The sequence below is a fragment of the Peromyscus maniculatus genome, chromosome 5, assembly GCF_049852395.1.
Source record: "Peromyscus maniculatus bairdii isolate BWxNUB_F1_BW_parent chromosome 5, HU_Pman_BW_mat_3.1, whole genome shotgun sequence".
Taxonomy (NCBI): domain Eukaryota; kingdom Metazoa; phylum Chordata; class Mammalia; order Rodentia; family Cricetidae; genus Peromyscus; species Peromyscus maniculatus.
The window spans coordinates 37988209-38003006 of NC_134856.1; the positions used below are offsets into that span (position 1 = coordinate 37988209).

At 42.2% G+C, this 14798-nt stretch overlaps 1 protein-coding gene across 4 annotated transcripts in view; it reads left to right on the forward strand.

Annotated features, from left to right (window-relative positions):
* The first annotated feature begins 2485 nt into the window (after positions 1 to 2485).
* Positions 2486 to 14798, forward strand: part of Cbfb (core-binding factor subunit beta) — a 46751-nt gene continuing 34438 nt past the window's right edge. Inside the window, exons 1-3 of one of the 4 annotated variants that reach the window (XM_042277534.2) lie at positions 2486 to 2870; positions 3112 to 3198; positions 10744 to 10860. In XM_042277534.2, coding sequence (XP_042133468.1) covers positions 2793 to 2870; positions 3112 to 3198; positions 10744 to 10860 — 282 coding nt within the window. In that variant the 5' untranslated portion in view covers positions 2486 to 2792. The remainder of the gene's footprint in view (positions 2871 to 3111; positions 3199 to 10743; positions 10861 to 14798) is intronic. The other 3 variants (XM_006986776.4, XM_006986775.4, XM_076572046.1) reach the window with 3 other exon arrangements.

Consider the following 14798-nt stretch of genomic DNA (forward strand, 5'->3'; position numbering starts at 1 on the left):
TCCTAAGAAGGAGTTGATTTGCCAAGCATAGTGGTGCAAGTCTTTAATCCCAGCACTAGGAGGCAGAGGCAGGTGGATCTCTCTGAGTTCAAGGCCACTCTGGTCTGAAGAGCAAGTTCCAGGACTGCCAGGGCTACACAGAGAAACCCTATTCCAGAAAACAAAAACAAACAAAATAAAGAGGAAGGAAGGGAAGGAGGGAGAAAGGGAGGGAGGGAGGGAGGGAGGAAGGAAGGAAGGAAGGAAGGAAGGAAGGAAGGAAGGAAGGAAGGAAGGAAGGAAGGAAGGAAGGAGCTGATTCCATATCAGCCAATGGAAAGAGTATGACTCTCAAAACCATCAACTTACAGGACCTCCTTCCTCCTTTTTTCCCCCCTTTTCTTTTTTCTTTTTTTGGTGTGTGTGTGTGTGTGTGTGTGTGTGTGTGTGTGTGTGTGTGTGTGTGTAGGTCCTAAGCTCAAGAAATCTTCCTGCCACAGTGCTGAAGTATCTGGGGCTATAAGTACATGTTGCCTACAAATTTGACTGCTAAAAAAAAAAAACTTTACCATGAAGGCTGGAAATATAGCTCAGTGGTATAGCACTTGCTCAGGTGAGTCCCTGGGTTTGAACTACATCACCCAGGCTGTGGTGGTCTGAATGAGAAATGTCCCACATAGGCTCAGATGTTTAAATACTTAATCCCCAGTGGCAGTATTATTTGGGTAGGTTTAGGAGGCGTGGCCTTGCTGGAGGAAGTATGTGGAGGGGGGGGCGCCTTTGAGATTTCAAAGCCATGGACATTCCTAGATCTTATTCTGTTTCAAGTTTTTTATTTATAATGTGAGCCCTCAGTCGGGCAGTGGCAACACATGCCTCTAATCCCAGCTCTTTGGAGGCAGAAGCAGGCAAATCCTGGTCTACCAAGTGAGTTTCAGGACAGCCAGGGCTACACAGAGAAACGCTGTCTCCACAAACCAACCAACCAAACAAACAAACAAAAAGATGTGAGCCCTCAGAGCTTCCTGCTCCTGCCAACCATGCCCCGTCATCATGGACCCTAACCTGCTGGAGTGGTAAGCCCCAAAAGACTCTTCTATTAGTTCCTTGAACATGGTGTTTTATCACAGCAGTAGAAAAGTAACACACACAACACACAAACCCAACAACAAACCCTTGACTTTGGGCAATCATCTCTCCAGACTTCGGTTAAGATGGTCAGCCACCCTATGGGGACTGAGCAGCTTCATGGGGTTGGACAGGGGTGGGCCACTGCTAAAACAAGGACAGTCTTTGGCAAACTACGGCAGTTGTTTACCCAAGTTTAGGTCTCTATCTATAAAATAAGATTGAACTGGACTGGCTGTAAAATTCTGCCAAAATCTGTATTCAAGCAGGCATTGCCAGCTGACCTCAGAACTGATTCTGGTGACTTTGGGTGTATCCTCACAACGGTTAGCATCTGGTCAGCTGCCGTCAGAGTTGGCATCTATTTGCCATCCTTGAACTGAACTTTTGTTTGTTTGGTTTTTTTTTTTGGGGGGGGGGGGGTATCTGTCCTGGATCTTGCTCTGTAGACCAGGCTGGCCTCGAACTCACAGAGATCCGCCTAGCTCTGCATCCTGAATGCTAGTATTAAAGACGTGCGCCACCACCGCCCGGCTTTGAACTGAACTTTTAACACACTGGAATTTTAAGGATCGGCATTTATTGAGGATCAACTTTAGATCAAGCTCTGTTGCAAATCCAGACTTTCTTCTGCTCTGGCTAAATGACTTCTCTAGAGCTTGCAGATATTTTTCGTACTTGACTCCATATTTGGGTAAAAATATAGACTGGCAACGGGTTATATATAATTTAGATTGTTTTTCTTTAAATGATGTGCTAGACCTACATAAACACTCTCATACTAACGCTATGAATTTACGAGTGCATTTTGGGAATTACTAATCTGAGTCTCTTACTTACAAGTACTGGTGTGGTACTTGTCTGAAACCTTCGTCTGCAGACAGACTCATTAATGCCCACCTGGCTCCAACAGCCACCACCTTTCCACCATGATTCAGCTAGATGTCTACTTCCACCTTTCAGTGCACAGTCCACATCCCTCCCAGACTGTGTGAAGTATGCAAAGTCCTCAAGGACTTAAGTTTCCTCGAATTCAAGTTGCTATCTGGGGTTACTCTGCGTGGCTGGCTAGGGAGCCAAGTTCCAGGTAGCCCAGAAAGGGGCAGGAAAAAAGGGTCTGCGGGGCCGCTCCTAGTTGCTAAGGGAGGGGCGGATCCCTTCTGGGCGGTTGTTCGCTGAGAAGCCCGCGGACAGGCTAGAGCAAGGAGATTGTGCTGCGGAAGGAGCCGGGTTTCACTGCAACCCAGCGGCCCCGCAAGCTGGTGGGTGGCGCATGCGCGGCGCGGGTCGTGGAGTTGTGAATGGTGCGTCTTGTTTGCTAGAGTTTGAGGCGGGCGGGCGCGCGAGAAGGAGGGGTGGGGCCGGCGGGGAGGTGGGGAGAGAAGGGGGGGGGGGGCGGCGAGAGGAAGTGGCGGCCGCGGCCGGGGGAGGCTGGAGCTGTGTCTGCGCGGGCGGCAAGCAACGGCTGAGGCGGCGGCGGCGGCGGTAGCGTGGGTTGGGCTCAAGCAGACGGCCGCACCTCAGACTCCCTGGAGCGGGAGCCCACGCGGGCGGGCTCCTGAAACAAAGAGCAGCGGGAGTCCAGACGCCGCGGGTGGGCGGTCAGCCGGTCAGCACCGAGCCCGCCAGCGGGTGCCCGCGCTAGCCCGGAGCGCGGCCGGCCGGCGCGGCCTGAGGGCGGGAAGATGCCGCGCGTCGTCCCCGACCAGAGAAGCAAGTTCGAGAACGAGGAGTTCTTCAGGAAGCTGAGCCGCGAGTGTGAGGTGAGGCGGGTGGGAGGCGCGGAGGCCTTGGCGCGCCCCGAGTGGGCCCGGGCGGAGAAAAGTTTGAGCGGCTTGGTTCCCGGGAGGCCCGAGGCGGCGAGCCGGCCGAGGGGTAATCTCACCCCGGCGGCAGTCCGCCCGCAGACTCTGCTTGCCCTTATCGGAGCGGCGGGGAGCGGGCGGGCGCCGCCGCCGCCGCCGCGGATTTGACTCCTGATTTCGGGCCACCTCTGCCTTGCAGATTAAGTACACGGGCTTCAGGGACCGGCCTCACGAGGAGCGCCAGACACGCTTCCAGAACGCCTGCCGCGACGGCCGCTCGGAGATCGTAAGTCGGCGGGCCCGGGGGGCGCGGGGAGGCCGCGGGGACCCAGGCGCGCGCCAGTCACTTGTTGCGCGCGGCCCAGGCGGGTTCCGGACCGCGCCGCGGACGCTGCGGCTCCCGGAACTGAGCGGGCGCAGTCTCACTTCCTAGTCCGGATTCGCAAGGCAAAAAAAGCAGACCCGAGCGGGTCGGCCCCCGGGGCGGACACGCGTTCTCCCTGAACGGCTGCGAGGGTCAGTGGTTCCCGTGCAGGCTCGGCTCTCTCGGAGAGGAGCTCAAACCCGAGCCTGGCAAAGGTTATCGCCTAGCCCGTGACCTCGATCAGGGGTCGGAGCGTTTGTAGGAAGAATACACCCATTCGCAAAGAGAATATTTGGGGCCAGCGATAGTTTGTTTCTGAGAAGCGAGATTGGTAAATCTATATGGGAAGATATCTCCTAATGCAGCCGAGAGTAAATCTACTCCACTTATCTGTCGTCCTAATAGCGGAGGGGGAGGGGGAGGCCCCAATGATGGACCATTTTCTTTTCTTAGAATGTTGAGTCTGAAAGAAATGTTTTCTTTTTCTTTTTCTTTTTTTCTAACCTAAACATGTCCCTCTTAGTATTGGAGTCCCTAAAGAATTGTCTGCCTCTATGAAACGAAACCCGTGGTTGATCCAGAGGCTCCTGTTTGATGTTTGAAGCCTACTACTCATCAAGTCCTGGGTCGAAAAATATTAGTGACCTAGTGCTTCTCTTTGTTAGTTGTCCTTTTCAGATGGGTTGGTTAGGAAGCAACAAAGGGAAGAAACTATAGGAAAGAGATTCTTAGGTTTCAGTTTGGGTTTTTTTGTTTGTTTGTTTTGTTTCGTTGAAGCACCAAGTAATGGAATCTTAATATTTGCTCAGTGACAGACCTATTGCCTTAGCCCAAACTTGAAGCAAAGGTACAATTTGAATACAGGTTAACTGTACAAAACTATTGATGAATGTATTCCATCCCCCCCACACAATTTTTTTAATTGAGATGTAATTCACATATCATGAACTCAATCAAGTTTTGGCCACTGAAACCAGATTTATTTTTAAAGGTTATTTTAGTATTTAAAATGAAGGCTGTTGGAATTGAGTTGGTAGTGAGATAACTCTAATTGGCTATATCGAGAGCTGTTAACTATTCGATCATTAAGGTGTTTTATAAAAGAAAGCCTGCCGCTTTCAACCCATATCTGGTTCCTTGAGTAATTGTGATAGTTACATGATTGAAAAAGGCATTAGAAATGCTTTTTAGTTTTGGCTTTGAGTGGTAGAAGAAAATTCTTCAGTGGTCCAGTGATGATGGTATCCTTCCTGCATTTCGGAAGCAAAAGGTGGATGGTAGGTGTACTTGATGAAGAATTTCCTGGATGTTACCAATGTTAAATGTAAAGAACAAGATACAAATAAATTACTATTTTTTAAAGCTGAGTTGATTTTTTTAATGCAGTGATGCATAGCCAGTAGGATTTATTTATTTATTTGTCCCATCAGAGGTTGGTGCATGTAATTATAAATTGGGCATAATAATTCAAGGCATAGTATATCTAAACAGCTGTATTTTATTGTTGTGATATATCAGTGTTATAGTTATTTGTCATAAATTTCTTTCAGAATGAATTAGGCATTCTAGGCTAAATATTTGATTCTTCAAATTTTATTTTTCTGTTTTTCTTTGAGAAAAAGTCATATTTAACTTAGACTGGCAATATACATAACCATGGATGAATTAAATTTCTGCTTGGACCTCCCAAGTCCTGGGATTACAGGTGTTAGCCATGCGTGGTACAACTGAGAAGCACCCCCAGCTGCTTACAAATTTTAATAAGTTTTGTTTATTTTCTGAAAAATTTTATAAGTTAAGAAAGGTAGATTGAGTCAGGTGGTGGTGTCGAACGCCTTTAATCCCAGCATTCAGGAGGCAGAGGCAGGAAGATCTCTTGAGTTTAAAGGCAATGTGGTCTACACAATGAGTTCCAGGACAGCCGGGGATATACAGAAAAACCCATGAGAGAGAGAGAGAGAGAGAGGGCGGGGGGGGGGGGGGGGGGGGGGGGGGGGAGGGGGGAGAGAGAGGAGAGAAGATATATATATATATATATATATATATATATACATATATATATATATATATATATTTTCTTGGGGTTTTTTTGAGATTATAATTACATTTCTCCCTTCCCTTTCTTTCCTCCTTCCAAGCTTTCCCATATACCCCTCCCCACTCTCCTTCAAATTCACAGCCTTTTTTTTTCATTTTATTCTTATATTTGTACATATATTTTATATGTGAATATATATGATATAAATATATATATTTCTGAATATAACCTGTCCCATCCATACAATATTATTTGTATGTATGTTTTCAGGGCTGGACAGCCAATTGGTGTGCTCTTCCCTGGGGAAGACCACCTCTCCGCATCCCAGCTTCCCTTGGTTGCCTCACTTCTTTGTAGGGTTGAGGCCTAGTGGGCTTTTCCCCATCCACTTTGGCATGTCCAGTGTCATCCTTGTTCAGCTCATGTTTGCCCAGTCGTGTTGGTGAGATTTTATGAGTGTAGCTTCTGACTCTACTGGAGACACAGTCTTTCTACCCCTTCCCTTCTTCAGTGTTCCCTGAGGGTTAGGTGCAGGAACATTTTGTAAATGTATCCCCTGGGACTGGGCTTCACAACAAGTAATTTAATTGTTTAATTTCTCTTTTTAACATTAGTTGATTGAGTGGAGGAGGCAGTATGTGTGCCATGGTGAGTGAGTAGAGGTCACAGCATAAGTTAGAGGTATTGGTTCTTTCCTTCACCATGTGGGTCCCAGGGTTTGAATTCATGTTGGCAGGTTGGCTATATAAGTACCTTTACCTTCTTATGGGCCCTTTGTTAAGTAATTTAATTATTTGTCTTTGGGAAGGAATTTCACATTTCCTTCTCTTTCTGTTTTTTACCTTTTAATTAATTGTTACCTATTCTCCCCACCCTAGTACTAAGACTTGAACCCTAAAGTCTTCAGCATGCTAGGCAAATATTCTGTATACCTGGGCTGTATCCATGGCCCTTTTGAAAAAGTTTTATTTTAGGCTTTGAAAGAGGGCCTTACTAAGTTGCTTTGAACCTGTGATCTTTGTGCTTTTTGACTATGATTATGTTACCTTCATTTATTTTTGATGGATTTGTGGGGGTGGGCAGGCTTTCAAGTTGCCCAGGCTGGACTCAAATTCAGTATGTAGCTGAGGATTGAATTGATCCTTTTGCCTTACATATAACTACAAGATCCTGTTGGCTAGAGAGAGCTGTTCTAGCCAGTGGTTGAGGTCATGCCTAGCCCTCTTCCAAAGAAAACTCCCAGGACCTTTAGCTCACAGAAATAGAGACTGTATTCTGAGTATCTTCTAAATAAATAAAAAAAAAATCATAATTTTTTTGTTTTGTATCAAAGATATTTGATTATCTGAATTTTGAATTTAGAGGTGATATAATTTAATGCCTGAAATTTATGTCTTCTGAACTGGCTGTGGCGGAACTTGGCTTTGTTGACAAAGCTAACCTTGAACTTAGAGATCCACCTGCTTCTGCCTCCTGAGTGCTACGATTAAAGATGTGTACCACCATGCCTGCTCATTAATTCTTAGAATAAGCGTGTTGGAAATGTCTTTTTTATTAATAATACAAGAAATAATTAAGAGAAAAATGACTTGTGGGAGTTAATGATTATTGTGAGAAAAGTAAAAGCTAATTCTGTGTGTGTGTGTGTGTGTGTGTGTGTGTGTGTGTGTGTGTGTGTGTGTGTGTGTGTGTTGAGAGACAGGTTCTCACTTTGTAACAGGCTAGCCTCAGATTCCTAATCCTCCTGCCTCTAATACATACATTTTTTTTTCATTTTCACACTAATACTTTTAATCCTGAAATTCGAATGGTAAGTATGTTGGGTTCTAAAACAAAGTGTGCTGTTTTAATGTTTTCAGAGTTTTCCTAACTCTTTCATAAGTGTAGGTATTTCATTTAAAAAAAAAAAATGGATTAGCTAGTGTTTTGCTGGGCAAGGTGGCCCGTGCCTTTGATCCTAGATTTCAGGAGATAGATCAATGTGAATTTTAGGCCAGCCTGGTCTACATGGTGAATCAGGCTAACTAGAACTACATATGAGACCTTGTCTCAAAAATAAAAGGGAAGAAAAAGATAGGGTTGCAGTACTTGCTTATTAGTTTTGCCACTTTTCACCCTCATGAGAAGAATCTTCAGATAATAGGCATGAAGTTAGTGAAGCAGAAACTTTTGTTTTTTGAGTACTACTATTTTTATTTATTTATTTATTTGTGCACACACAGCACACAGGCACCCACTCTCACATGAATGGTGTGCTTGTGGAAGTCAGAGGGAAGTTTAATGAATCAGTTCTTTCTTTCTATCATTTGGATACTGGAGGTGAAATGTGGGTTGTCAGGCTTGTTCAGGAACACCTTTATCTACTGAACCATCTCCCAAGCCCCTGTTTTGTGTTTTGAGACAAGAACTCATGTAATACAGACTAGCCTTGGAACTCATGATCCTTCTGCCTCTGCTGCTTGATTGCTGTAATTACAGGTGTGAGCAACACCCACCTTAGGAAGTCTGAGATTGCCATTCAAATAGGAAGTGAGGTAATAGAATCTGTGTCCAGCACAGAGCTGACTTAGGGCACTAGTAAACACAGCTGTCAACAGACAGGTTTCCTGGGCTGGATTTAACCTGCCAATTCTCTGCTCTGAAAATGTTATCTAAGGCCAAGAAAGTTAGCTCTTCTTGGTAATTTCTCTTGGGCTGTGTATGTGCTTTGTGCCTGTAGTTTCAGTACTGGAGACATTGAGTGAAAAAGGTGACTTAGGCCCTGGAGTTTGAAGACAGCGTAGGGAAAATAGCAAGATATAGTCTCCAAAGACAAAGCTTAGCATGAAGCTCCTGGTTGTGAACCCAGGACTTGGGTACTTGAGACAAGAGGACTGCCTTGAATTTGAGTGGCCTGAGCTCTGTGCTGAGTTTTTAGGGCATTCTGTGGAGGGAGGGATTGTTTCTTTTATATTATTCAGCACACATTTATTAAGAAATTTTTTTTTTGTTTTTTTGTTTTTTTGTTTTTTCGTTTTTTGTTTTTTTTGAGACAGTTTCTCTGTAGCTTTGGAGCCTGTCCTGGAACTCACTCTGTAGACCAGGCTGGCCTCGAACTCACAGAGATCCGCCTGGCTCTGCATCCCAAGTGCTGGGATTAAAGGCGTGTACCACCACCGCCCGGCACAGTACACATTTATATAGTGCTTATTGATACTTTTCTAAGCAGCTTAATAAATAAGGAAACTGAGATCATACAGCCTAGGCAGATTTCCTTCTAGAATTCTGGTTCTCATTTTTTGGAGGGGATGGGGTTGGGCAGGGTCTCATGGAGCCCAAGTTGGTTTTAAATTTAATATGTAGTCAGAGATGAACTTGAATTCATGAATCTGCTTTTCATTTGAACTTATGCTGGTGGGGCTTTTATGAGTACAACTTGCCCAGTTGAGAGGTTGAGCAGTTAGGTTGATGAAATATACTTATAGTACCAGTAATAGAAATAAATAGGAGGTGGAGAGAAAATATTAGTTAAGGTCAGCTTGGGCTGGGTAGTGAGACCCCTTTCTTCTGAAGTTGTTATTCCTCAGGGGAACTGTTAGGAAAATTCATTATCTAGTAACTTTGAGCAAATCCTCCGAACGTGAGCCCCTTGCTTTCAAATGAAGATTATGTTTAAAAAACAATGAATGCTTCAGAATTTAATTAGCAGAATAAAAACTATGCTTCCAGCAAAGAGAAGTTCATACATAGGTGACTTTAAAACTTTTTTTTAATGTATATGGGTGTTTTGCCTTCATGTATGTGTGTGTTCTATGTGATGTGCCTGGTGCCCACAGAGGTAGGAATGGGGCATTGGATCCCCTGGAAGTTAAGTTATAGATGATTGTGAGCCTCCATATGGATGCTGAGAATCGAATTCTAGTCCTTTGAAAGAGTTGCCAGTGTTCTTAAGAGCTGAACTGTTGCTGGGTGGTGGTGGCACACACCTTTAATCCCAGCACTCAGGAGGTGGGTGTTTGTTAGCTCAGATCGAGATCCAGGACAGGTACCAAAACTACACAGAGAAACCCTGTCTCGGGAAAAAAAAAAAGCTGAACTGTCTCTCCAGCCCCTAAAATGATCCCCCACCCCTCCGCCAGTCAGGGTCTTACTATATAGCTCTGGCTGTCCTGGAACTCACTATGTAGACAGACCATGGGGGCCTTGGAATCACAGAAATCTGCCTGTTTATGCCTCCCAGGTGCTGAGATTAAAGGCATGCACAGCTTAAAATATTGGGGGGTTTTTGTTTTGTTGTTTTATGTTTCAAAGCTGGGGTGTCAGGTTTGGGCTATGCTGCCTGACTGTGTCAAGACACTCCGTTTTTGTTTTGTTTTTATTTCATCTATGTCTGTATGCAAGTCTGTGCACCATGTGTGTGAAGTTCCCACAGAGGCTTATTAGGAGGGCATAAGATCCACTGGAACTGGAGTTACAGGTGTCGTGAGCCACCATGTGGGTGCTGGGAATTGAACCCGGGTCCTCTGCAAGAGCAGCCAGTGCTCTAACTGCTGAACCATCTCTCCAGATCAAAAATGTATTTTTTGGAAATGCAATTTTTACTCATTTCTTTCTAAATCTCTCTTGGAAAGGAAATAGTGGTATTTTAGGGTTTTGTTTGTTTATTGGGGAAATAAGAGTTAAATTGCTCAGAGGCTGCATAAAATGATACTTTTGAAGATGGTTTTAGATTTGTTCTGTGTATTGGGCTGTACCATCTTTTTTTTTTTTTTTTTTTTTTTTTTTTTTTTTTTGAGACAGGATTATAGTTTGTAGCCCTGGCTGTCCTGGAACTCAGTATGTAGACCAGGCTGGCCTCGAATTCACAGAGCTCTACCTGCCTCTGTCTCCTGAGTGCTGCTGGAATCAAAGGTGTGCACACCTGGCCTCCTGTATGTTTTTTTCGTGGGCTTTGAAACTCATGCTTTAAAATGTACTTAAATACTGCAGGTTTTTAAAAATGCACCACACATGGTTGCATATTTTCTTGAGCCAAAGAATCAAAAATTAAAATATCCCATTTATACAACTTTAAATTACGATATTCTTTAAAATTTAAAATCATGAGTGATTTTTTCACATTTGAAAATGAAGTTTTTAAATCCAAGGATAGAGGTTTTGGTTAGACACAGCAATGTGAGTTCCTAACGTCAGCAAAAAAATGACCTGAAAGAAAGTATTGATTCCATGTCTGATTTTATATTTAAGCAGCCAATGGCAAATGTCCTTAAAATGGAATCAGATGTTTGTAACTTAATACTTAAGAAAAATGATGAGTGCATGTTTTTTACTTTTAAGTATTCTCGGTGCTGCTTGGCTTAAGACATAAACTGATGTAAAAATAAATGACTGCCTGCATAATTTATGTAATGTCCTGCTCCTGATCCTGTTTGTATTGATTTTTCTAAAAGGCTTTTGTGGCCACAGGAACCAATCTGTCTCTCCAGTTTTTTCCGGCCAGCTGGCAGGGAGAACAACGACAGACACCTAGCCGGGAATATGTCGACTTAGAAAGAGAAGCAGGCAAGGTAGGAAATGTCTTTTTCAATTTCAAGTATTGTGGATTGTTTTATTATTGTCTAATTATTTACATTTTAATAAGGAGATTATTATCTGACTACCCAGACCTATGATCAGATTTATTTTCATGTTAAAAGAATGTAAAATGATTTTCATGACTTTTATAACATTTGATCCTAATTTTATAGATATAATAATTATTGAGATAAGTTCTAACTTATAGGAAAATAATATTCTACACTTAATATTCAAAATTTAATTTCTTTAAAAGTTAATAAGACATTTTTTGTGTCTACTAAAATATATTATGATAGTCCTGTGAAAAATGAACTAAAGAGAAAAAATGGGAAAAACTGTATGTTTGAGAATTTTTTTTTAAAGAAAGCTCAATGTTTTCTGTATTTACAAACAAATTACAGGTATTTTGTTAATGTAGCAAATTTGATTTTAAGAAAATCATAAGTAAACTTCTACTTGAAAATATTTTCAATTTATTTTAAGAAAAACTTTCTGGGAATTCAAATAAATACCTTACAATTTTTATGTTAGTAGTTGAGGCTAAAGTTATAAAAATATAGGTAGACATGTTTACATTGATAGCTACTAAAAATCTGTATTATGTTACTTGATAGAAATTTAATAACTGGTATTTTAGATTGATCTTTGATCAAGGAGTCAGACTTTCAAAGAATAAAAAATATTTTTTTAAAATCAACTGATTTTATGAACTTTTATATCCAGTTGTATACTCAATATCTCTCATACTTTCTCTGTAGGATGGTTTTGTTGGTGTTTTGGGGTTTTGCTTGTTTGTTTTTCTGGGGCGTTTTTTTGTTTTTCTTTTGAGATATATGGTCTCTTGTAGCCATGGCCTACCTTAGAACTCTTTGATCCTCCTGACGCTACTTTGGACTGTCGGGGTTACAGGTGTGTGCCACCACACCCAGCTTGTAGTATGTTACCATACCTGTTTCTAGCAACTTGCTAAATTATTTTTCTAAGTGTCATCATGAATAGCATAAACTCTTGTATGGCCTGGCAGATTTTGCCTTTTTAGTTTGGGGGGCAGCTCCTGGACTTGTTAATGAATTCCAAACCAGCCTGGCTCCAGTGAGACCCTATCTCGAAACAAAACAATGCTGGGGTGATGGCTCTGCAGGTAAAAAATGTTGCCTGGCAACCTTGATGACCTGAGTTGGATCCTCAGAACCCATTGTGGCTGTTGTCACAGCTTTAGCCTTCCTACCACAAGGTGGGAGATAGAGTCCACCAGAAGCTGGTGGAGTATCACAGTCGCAGAAACAACAGGAGAGATCCCGCCTAAAAAACAAAAAATGGAAGGAAAGAGCTGGTTCCTGAAAAGCTGGCATCTGGTGTTCAGACACATCTGCACCCCACCACACACAAATAATAAAGTAACTCTTAAAAAAAAAAAAAAAAAGTAACAGCATATAAGCATATAAACACTAATTAAAAGATTTATCCGTTTTAAGCACAATGAAAGATTTTGTTTAGATCTGATCTTTTGTTTTGTTTTTCCAGACAGGGCTTCTCTGTTCGTAGCTCTGGATATAGACCAGGCTGACCTTTAACTCACAGAGATCCACCTGCCTCTGTCTCCCAGTGCTGGGATTAAAGGTGTGAGCCACCACTACCTGACTAGATTTGATCTTTTATGGGCAACCAGCTAATCTTTAGATTGAAAAGGGAAAGGTCGCAGGATTTTGAAAACAATGAGTAATATTTACACAATTTACTTTATTGTATATTAACTTGCTTAATTGGAAAATGAAAGTTAGTATTTATGATGTTTCAATTTCAGTAGCAAATGATAAAACTGGTGCTAGGTATCAAAAAATTTACATCTTGGGCTAGAGAGGTGGCTTAGAGGTTAAGAGCACTGCTTGCTCTTTCAAAGGTCCTGAGTTCATTTCCCAGCAACCACATGGTGGCTCACAACCATCTGTAATGAGATCTGGTACTCTCTTCTGGCCTGCAGAGACACGTGCAGACAGAACACTATACATAATAAATAAATAAATTTAAAAAAAAAAATCTTATTAATACTTGTAGAAGTTTTTCTAAAAGAGGGGCAGGTGGTAAATATTTTCAGTTTTGCAGGCTTGAGTTCTCTCTTACAGCTATTCACCTCTAGTTGTAATGTCAAAAGAGCTAAACAGGTGAGTGGGGCTGTATTCCAAGAATGTGGTAAAGCTAGTCAAAAAATCAGTATGTTTCTTTCAGATATAGTTTTGCCATCACCTATACTCACCAAAAGAAAGGCAGAAAGCAAACAGCACTCTCCTAGCATATTGCTACATACTGCTAAGATAAAGTACTCTGGTTGGTTTAAAAAAGGAATACTAATCTAGGTTTTCTCATCCATGGCATTCAGCCTGTGGAATCTTCTATTTTTCTTTCTCCCCTTTTATGCTTTGTTATTATCTTTAGACTTTCTGTCTTCACTGGCCTAAGGCTGACTACCAAAAAGACAATTGGAATAATTATTTGCCAAATTTTATCAGATACCAAATGTGTATCATCTCATATTTTTTCCACCTAGTTTGAACTCGTGATCCTTCTGTGCCTATACATCCCGAGTGCTGGGATTACAGGTTTGTAAATTCCATTACTTTAACCTAGTCATCTCTTTTCTCTTAACTGGTAAGTGACCAGGAACATTTGTAGTTTTAAAGAGGTGGTGTTGGTAGAGAAGCAACCTAAAGAAGGTTAGTAAATGATGTGCTGTGCAGTCATCTGGGGGAAGTGTTCTAGACAAGGAAAAAAACATTGTAAAGGTGCATGCACTACATACTGTATAAACGGCAAACAGGCCAGGGTGGCTAGAGTAGACTAAGACAGGAGTAGAAGATGAGATAAGAGAATTAAAATAAGGAGCTGCTTAATGTGACCACAGTAGACTGTTAAAATGACTTTTGGTTTTTCAAGACAGTTTCTCTGTAGCCCTGGCTATCCTGGAACTCACTCTGTAGACCAGGCTGGTCTGGAACTCAGAGATCTGCTTTCCTCTGCTTTCTGAGTGCTGACTTTAAAGGCATGTACCACCACCTCCTGACTGACAGATTTTTTTTTAAGGAAAATGTTAAAATTTTATTTGTGTATACACATGTGTAAGGTTGTGGGAATCTGTGCTTCATATCGGTCCTAGGGATTGAACTCTAGTTATCAGGCTTGGCAACAAGGGTTTTACCTACTGAACAGTCTCACCTGCCCAAAGGTGGTGGTCTTTTTTATTTTTATTTTTTTAATTTCCCCTGGTTTATTTGTTTTATTTTTTTAAAGTCAGGGTCTCACATAGCTCAGACTGATCTTGACTTTGCTATATAGCTAAGGTTGCCCTTGAACTTTTGATACTCTTCCCTCAGTTTTCAATATCCTGGACATAGGTGTGTGAGCCATTACAACTGGCTTGACAGTGACTTTTATTCTGAGTGAAATTGAGAGTGGTTTTAGGGTTCCAAGCATGATATGGTTTGTGTTAGGTTTTGACAGATTCACTCTGCATTCTAGATTGATAATAGATTGTAAGGGCCAAAGTGAAGTAGGGAGACCAGTTTGACTGTTTAAGTAATCTTGGCAAGGCAGTGGTGGTATAGTGAGAGGTGAATGTGTCCTGAAATAAAACTGTCTGAATTTGTTTATAAATTGGATGTAGTGGGTGGGAGTGTTAAGAACAGCTCTACCTCTTTGGCTAGAACAACTGGAAATGTGGGGTTGCCATCATCTATGATGGGAAGGGCTGTGGATAGAGGAAGAAGCAGGTTTGCTCAGTGTAGGGTTTGTGACAGGTTGCTTCTTTTTATAGCTTCTGTTTCCTTACCGCATACTTTGAACTCCCAAAGCTAATTAACAAACTGCTTTTTTTGGTGGTGGTGGTGGTGGTGGTGGTGGTGGTGGTGGTGGTGTGGTGGTGGTGGTTTTTTTT